Source organism: Galeopterus variegatus, unplaced genomic scaffold, assembly GCF_000696425.1.
Source record: "Galeopterus variegatus unplaced genomic scaffold, G_variegatus-3.0.2 Scaffold2075, whole genome shotgun sequence".
Lineage (NCBI taxonomy): Eukaryota > Metazoa > Chordata > Mammalia > Dermoptera > Cynocephalidae > Galeopterus > Galeopterus variegatus.
The window spans coordinates 18065-26393 of NW_007728186.1; the positions used below are offsets into that span (position 1 = coordinate 18065).

At 43.7% G+C, this 8329-nt stretch overlaps 1 protein-coding gene across 1 annotated transcript in view; it reads left to right on the top strand.

The window, feature by feature from the left end:
• The first annotated feature begins 590 nt into the window (after nucleotides 1-590).
• ERICH3 (glutamate-rich 3) overlaps nucleotides 591-8329 on the top strand; it is a 109159-nt gene continuing 101420 nt past the window's right edge. Inside the window, exons 1-3 of the mRNA XM_008580393.1 lie at nucleotides 591-637; nucleotides 1607-1700; nucleotides 7320-7445. Coding sequence (XP_008578615.1) covers nucleotides 591-637; nucleotides 1607-1700; nucleotides 7320-7445 — 267 coding nt within the window. The remainder of the gene's footprint in view (nucleotides 638-1606; nucleotides 1701-7319; nucleotides 7446-8329) is intronic.

Here is an 8329-nt window from a genome sequence, read left to right on the forward strand (position 1 = left end):
TGGCTCAGACCAAGTCCAAAGGCCTCAAAACCAGGAAGCTGATGGTGTCCTTGGTATAAGTCCTGGAACCCAAAGCTGAAGAGTCTCGAGCTCTGATGTCCACGGACAGGAGAGAAGATAGATAGAAAAGGGTAGACAGAGCTTCACCTTTTTCTCTATCTTTTGTTCTCTCCAAGCCCACAGGGGATTGAATGGTTCTGCACCCACATTGAGGGTAGGTCTTTCCCACCCAGTCCACTCAGGCTGTCATGCTCATCTCTGCTGGAAACCCCCGCATGGGCACACCTAAAAAGATAGCTTTACCGGGTTTCTTGGCATTCCTTCATCTAATCAAGTTGACGCCTGGAATTAACCTTCACACTGGCCTTCAGATCTAGCACAGGAGACCGAGAGCTGAATGATCACATGTTGTGTGATGTGGGATGTAACTCAGGGGCTTATGGAGGTGGAGTGGGAGGTAACAGCACACCCAGTGCCTATCAGGAATGGTTCCTGGGAGAAGAGATGCCTGTGCATTGTGGGTGTTATCCACTAACTGACAGCTGGGGAAGAGCCTTCACAGTAGAGGGACTGTGTTGCTTCCTGACGACATGAGAGAATATGTTGAGGGAGAGCATAGTTTAGAGTATGTAATGAAGTATGTAATGAAGAGTCTTCTGAAGTAGCCCCACTTTTCTATCAGGTCTCCTCTGTGAAGCCTTTTCCAACAACTGGAGCTGAGGTCTCCTCTGTGTTCTCATGACTTTTTGCATATTCCTATTATTGAACTTTTCACATCCAATTTAGTTGTTTATATCTGATTTCCATAGTTGTCTGTGGGATAATCAAAGTCAGGACTGTCTTTCCCCTAGAAAACAGTGGATGCTCAGTACATGTTTATTCAACATATACACGAATGACTGGCTGGCTGGATGGGTGAATTATTATGCGCAGTTGCATTGCTAGGCTAATTGTCGGAATCCTGCCAATGTAGCCAATTGTATTGTTAGGGTTAGGGCCCTCAAACCCTTCAAACCCATTGTACAGATTGGGTCACAGGCCTCTCACATGCCTGGCTGGGTCACCAGATCCATCACATGCAGGTTCACAAGCTAGGTAATTGAGAAAGATCTTGGGAGCCATTGGAAGACAACATGAGCTCAGTCCTCATCTTCCTCAGCAGCAGGAGCTGCATCAGCACCAGTGGTGGCCTCTCGGGGCATCCCCAGGGCCCTGGCAGCAACAGCCTCTGGCATCTGTAGTGGCCTCCCTGTGGCACCCCTGGGGTGGGAGGCCATGGGGATCAGAGCCACTCATCCTTTATACTTAAGTCCAATAACCCAGGACACTGGGTACAGTCAGACAACCCAGGAACACCTGGACACAGTCAGACAACCCAGGAACACCTGGACACACATGCACAATTACATTAGACAATAACCAAGGAACACTTGGGCACATGTGTGTATTTACATCAAATACTGGGCAAGACTCCAAACCCTTGAGGGATCCCTGACCATTTTCCTATATTTTCCCTATAACAGTTTAGGGATGAGAAAGTCAAGAATTGCCTTGGTTATCAAGCAATACTTCGTAAATCCTTAATGGTTTCATTTTTCTGTTTCAGATTACTTGCGGCATATAATAGCCTTACGGATAAACACCTGGCTGGATATTTCAACAACACAAGGATAAGGCAGCATCTCTTAAAATCAGGGCTGGTAAGATTTGGTTTACTTTTCACCCACCCTCTTATTAAGTCCAGCAATTCCCTACCTTTTCAGGTTTTCTTTTTGAGCTAATTAGTGACATCTCCCCCTCCCCCTGCCTCACCCCTCACTTTAGAAAAATTACCTTCTTTCCAAAATTTTGATTATCTATTTGAGACTGTTTCAAAAAAATGGGAAGAGAGATCACAACGACTGCTAAGGAAAACTGTAAGTTATTGAGGAAAAGTCCCTGTGAGTTTCCAATGGCAGATTTCATTTATTCATTCATTCATTCATTCATTCAACACATTTATTGAAAACATTCTATGAGTCAGAAACTGTTAGGCATGGAGCATATAGAAGACTTCACTGTTTTCAGAAAAAAATATTGTTTTTAATAATCACAGAATATGGTGAACACATGAAGAGTTGAACATTTTTCCTTGAACTTTTCCTATATATATATAATGGGAAAACCTTATAGTATTAAAAAATACTGTAGTTTTCCACTGAAAGAAAAGGGTGTGGTTATGGAAACTGTTAGTTGTTTACCTTCTTAAAACACAGTGGATTTCCTTAACTAGTGTTGCCATGGTGTTGAAAGGACATGCATTGCATTTCTAATTGTTGTTATGTGCTTGGCATTCTAGCTGGATAGATCTGAGAGCTTGGTCTCCTGGGGCTTTGTTATAAGACAGACCTGGCTGAAACCTGACTCTGCTATTACAAGACATAGAAACTTGAGCAAATCACTTCCTTGACTTTTTCAGCCCCAACTTCATCAGTTGTAAAATGAAGATAATGATACTCTGCCCTCGGGTTTTTTGTGGCAGTTAGAGATGTGCAATGAATGATTGTTGTGATTATTGTTGTTATTATGTATTAAGGTCGCTTCTTTGGATAACAGCCTGTGAGCTCATATATAAATGGGAAGGAATTTGTATTTACTTATTAACATCATTAACAAGCACTTATTGAACACTGAGTATGTGCATGGCAGTTCAAATAAGGAAGATACAGCCCTTTCTCTAGAACAGTGGTTCAAATATAGCCCCTCAACCAGCAGTGTTCTGTGTCACGTGGGAACTTGTCAGGGAGTGCAAAGGCTGGAGCCCTACTTCAGCCCTGCTGAACCAGAAGCTTTGGGGTGGGGCCCACCTATCTATTTTTCAACAAGTTGTCCAGGTGATTCTGATGCAGCCTTCAGTTTAAGAATCTCTGCCCTATTGCATTTTCCCATCCAGTTGGGGAGATAAGTGAGACTTGATCCCAGAGGAGAAATAACAAAACGTTAACTGCCAAAGGAGTGGCAATCAGGACATTTCTGACATTTTCTCCCAAATCAACACATGTGACAAGATATCCCATGGACAACACATTTCAAAAACTGCAATTGGGTTATTTTTTAATTCCAAGCAAACTTTCTATAACCAAACGCCTTTCTTCTACTGGACAAAATATTTATATAAAAAAGACTGTCAATAACCAATCACTTGTAGCACAAGTCTATTTGCTCGCAACACTCCAATATGTTGTAACAACAATGTTAAAAAACTACAGTCAGCAAAAGTAAGAACAAAATTTAGAAAAAATATGTGGTTTGTATTAAATCCAAAAAGAAGAGTGTTGGGAAAACATAGGAAAATGGTCAGGGCCCCTCAGATGTTCAGAATCTTGCCGAGCATTTGATGTAAATGTGCACCTTGGTTGTTGTCTAAAGTAATTGCGCATGTGCACCCACATGTCCTGGATTATGGACTTAAGTATAAAGGATGAGTGGCTCTGATCCACGGTGCCCCCCCACCCCCGCCCAGGATCCCCCGGGGGAGCCATGGGGAGGCCACTACTGCTGCTGGAGGCTCTTGCTGTAAGCTGTTTCAGCCCCAACTTCATCAATTGTAAAGTGAAGAAGAAAAGAATTGTAGAATGAAAATTGTCTGCCCAGACCCTCTGTGAGGCCACCACCACCGTTGGGCCTGTAAGCAGCTGCTGCCATTGCTGAGGACTGGGCTTGTGTCATCTGCCAATGGCTCCCGGGATCTTTTCCCAATTACCTAGTGTGGACCTGCATGTGAGGGGTCTGGTGACCCAGGCTGGCATGTGAGGGGTCTGGTGACCCAGTCTATACAATGGGTTTGCAGGGTCTGAGCCCTAGCCCTGACAATACAAATAGAAACTTAGTCTAACTAATGTAATGAAACATTTTGGCTTTAGTTATGATTTGCCTTACTTGACAACTGGTGTAGTTGTGTAGCTTTACAATTGGTGTAGTCATGGCAGGATTCTGGGCAGGTAAAAGAGCCTGGCAATTGGCATCTTGAGTAGGATGCTAAGCAGGTAAAGAAGCAGAAAGCCCCTTGGGAGGAGGAGGAAATGTGGCTACCCTTGGATATGTGGTGCCCGGTGGTCGCTTTCCTATTGACTGGGGTCTGGCTATTGTTCACTGTACTGTGAGCCAACATGGACCAGAAACCCCATGAAGCAGCACAGTTTTGAGACTTGCAGCAGAAAGCAGACAGGTTGGAAGTGTGAGTACATGTCCTCGCTGAAGTACAGCAATGGATCATCCCTGCTTCTGACACCAAAGATGTTATGTTGAACATGATGGTGAGTTGGGTGAGACTGTGCTTCTCCTTGCACAACCTGCTTATCAGAAAGTGAAGCACAAGCAGCCTATGGGAGTGAGAAGACTGGCAGACATCCCACAGGTGACCCAATCACTGCCTATGTCCCATCTACCCAGGTCAAATTGGTTGGCTTGGGGAAACAAAACAACAGAAGCAGGGAGAGCCCCTGGCTGCTGCAGCTATGGGACCTAGGGGTGGATGGTGTAACATGCTCTGGAGATGATGTAGTAAATGCCACATTTGTCTGAAGGCAAATGGCTTGGGGGGTGCCACTTAAAACTGATGGCTTGACAGGTGCCATATAAACCCAAGAAGAGTGCCACATGCAGATGTGCAGATGATCCAAGGACAGGTGCCCCTGAAGAATTTCAAGTATGCTTTCATTTGGTGAAAAAGTAGAAAAGTTAGCCTCCATTACCATGCACCGGTCTCTGTGGAAGTGGTTACAGAATAGCTGCAGATATGCCAGGGGCAGGGCAGCCACTCCTTGATGGACTGGGCAAATGCAGTTGTTTGAACTGTGTGGGTGAACACTGCCGAACTGCCCAAGACTGTAAGTGAATAGCTGGTGTAAGCCGAGATGATTCAAGTAATTTCAGGAGCTGGGATGGGGCAGCTAGATGCTAATAGCCAAGACAATGAGAGAGGCCCTGAGGGCATTTCAGAAGTTTGGGAGGGCACCCCTCCTATCACAGAGGCCTAGTAGAACTGAGTTTCTCTGGAGGACAGACCTGGGGCACCACTGCCCTTGGGAACTTGCTCCCTGCATCCCAGCTGCTCTGACTGGAGCAGCCCTGCCTTGGGTGGTGCCAAGTGTGATTCGTGCAGAAGCTCTAGAGAGCAAAAGCCGAAAATCTTGGTGGTGTTCACGTTGTGTTAAGTTTGCAGGCCAGCAGTATGTGAGAGCAGTGGAGCCGTGGCAGCCTCCACACAGACTTCAGAAGATGTATGAAAAGCCTGGGGACTCAGGCAGAGACCTGCTGCAGGGGTGGAGCTGCTGTGGAGGTCATTTATGGAGCAATGTGGAGCAGAAAAGTAGGGTCAGAGCCCCATAGAGAGCCCCCACTGGGGAAATGTCTAGTGGAGCCAGGACAGCAGGACTGCCACCAGGAACCCAGAACTGTGGGGCTGCTGGCAGTATACAATGAGGGCTTGGAAAAGCCACAGGCACCAGGGCAGCTCAATGGGTTGCACCTGGTGGAGCTGTAGGAGTGAGGCTACCCAATACTATGCGGGTCCAGATGCCCCAGTGTGCTTACTGTTTGCCCTGTTTGGGTTTTGGATTTGAGCCCTATTTTTGTCAATTCCTCCCTTTTGGAATAGGAATGTGTACCCAATGTCTGTCCCACTGTATCTTGGAAACAGATAAATTTGTTTTTGACTCTTCACAGGTTCACAGCTGAAAGGAGTTTTGCCTTTGGTCTCAGATGAGACTTTGAACTTTTGAGTTGATGATATAGCAAGCAAAAGACTCTTGGGACTGTTAGGATGGAATGTGTAATGTGTGAATGCAAGGGTCAGTTATCCTTGCTAAGGGAACATCACGGAAGATTCTGCACATGCAGACTGTATGGTGAGGGACCCTGAAGGGGTGGACTGTTGGGAAAATATAGGAAAATAGTCAGGGCTCCTCAGATGTTCAGAATCTTGCCGAACATTTGATGTAAATATGCACGTGCGCCCAGGCCTTCCTTTGTTATTGTCTAATGTAATTGCACATGTGTACCCTGGTGTCCTGGGTTATGGACTTAAGTATAAAGGATGAGTGGCTCTGATCCATGGAACCTCCAACCCCCGGAATGCCCCCCCGGGGGGGGGGCATGGGGAGGTCACTACTGCTGCTGGAGGCTGTTGCTGCCAGGGACCCCAGGACCCTCTGTGAGGCCACCGCCACCGCTGGACCTGGAAATGGCTGCTGCCATTGCTGAGGGCTGAGCTCGTGTTGTCTGCCAGCAGCTCCCGGGATCTTTTCCCAATTACCTAGCGTGGACCTGCGTGTGAGGGGTCTGGTGACCCAGGCTGGCATGTGACGGGTCTGATGACCCAGTCTATACAATGGATTTGAAGGGTCTGAGCCCTAACCCTGACAATACAAATAGAAACTTAGTCTAACTAAAATAATGAAACATTTTGGCTTTAGTTTTGATTTGCCTTACTTGACAACTGGCATAGTTGTGTAGCTTTATAAAGAGCCAGGCTTAAATAAGTGGAAAAGAAGATGAACCACTCAGAGAGGATAATACCGTTTGTTTACAGGAGATATAGAAAAATACAACTATGTCCATAAGAAGGATTAAAAGAAAAGAAAAATAAGTAAATAAAAACAGAAACTGTCACTTCTGAGTCTTGCACTGATGCCAATTAAGACCAGTATTGAGTATCTTCTATCTATAATGCTGCATAATTTATAAAATTTTGAATCACAACAAATTAAATTACATTCTGGGCTGGAGAGTGGAAGAAAAAAAATCAGTGGGAAAGCAAAGTAATGAAACAAATTATTTTTAAAGCAAACTGATGAGATCCTCTGTTGCTTGCATGTTTTGCCCTTCAAAGTTATTTCCTGTGAGATCATCTGTCCTGCGATCACTGTTCATGTTCATTGTTTCTAGACAGGACACCACCCCTTTCTTCCCAGAATATGTTCAAAAAGAGAAATGAAAAGAACACCTGGGTTCCATCAAGGGAAAATTGTTGCTCTAATGAAAACCTTGTTTTAAACGTCAAGTGCACCACCTGTGTGTGTTTTCACACTGATGGGTGTATAAGACTGCCTTTCTCTTTTTTGCCTTATGAAATATTCATTAAAAATGAAAATTTACCAACCGTAGTACATACTCCTTTAGGTTTGGAAGATAATTCTGCTTTTTCCTTCTCTCTCTCCCTCTCCCCCTTTTACCTCTCTCTCCCTCTTTTTCTCTTCTCTCCCTGCCTTCCTTTTTAGGTAACTAACAACATATTTTCTACCTCGTATTTCTATGTATGTTTTGTTTATTCATGACAGATCACAAGAAGTGGAAGAATACTTTCTGAAAAAGAATACAAACTAAATATCATGAAGCGGGATCACCAAAAATATATCCGGGAGTGCTTAGCCCAAGCTATTTTCCATAAGGTTCTTGATATGGAGGTACGAATATTCACTATTTTCTTTACAATTGATATTTTCTAATATGATAATTAACAATGCTTCTGTACCTAGAAATAGGGGAATTCTTCCTGTATTTCATTAAAAGGAAATGGAACAAAGTGACCTGAGAAATATTCACTATCTCTCTAGGTAACCAGGAGCCAGGAGACTAAAGTAAGCTTCTCTTCATTTCAGCTGGGAAAAAATATGGATATCATTATATGTTTGGTGATATTTAATTTTCCAAATGTAGATTTGTAATCTACAATGGCTACTCTGAAACATAACAGCCCTCACCATCTGCACCTCAATTTCCATTTGCTAAAGAAAAGTGACATCTGTTTAAATATCAGTAATTCCACTGCCATGAATTATTTCAGATCTGTTATTCTTTTAAGGCTCTGAAGCTCAGCCTTATGTTAAGTTTCAAGGAATAGGCGTTGAAACATCTGTTGTCCCTCCTACTAAAGTCCACATTGGTCAACATAGATTCACAACCCAAGAACCCAAGCATCAACAATTTTTTTTTTTTAAATCTGACATAGCATTTTGAGTGGAATATGTAGCTAACTTGATAAATTATTTCAGCCTTGCTCCATGGAACTCATAGTTTCAAACATCAACACCATTTGAATCTCTGTGAAGAAGCACTTTTCGGCTTGACCATACAACAGTAAATCAGAAAAACTTGGCTTGCAAAACCGTTGACCTGCGGGTGCAGAAAACATTTATGAACAGCTATAGAATCACCAGTAAACCAATACTAAGTAGAGTGCCACTATAAATATTTATTATTATGCTACCATAACATTGAGCAAGTGGAGTGATCATTTAACATGTGCATGGTCTATTAATTTAGGAATTCATTTTGTGCTTTATATGAT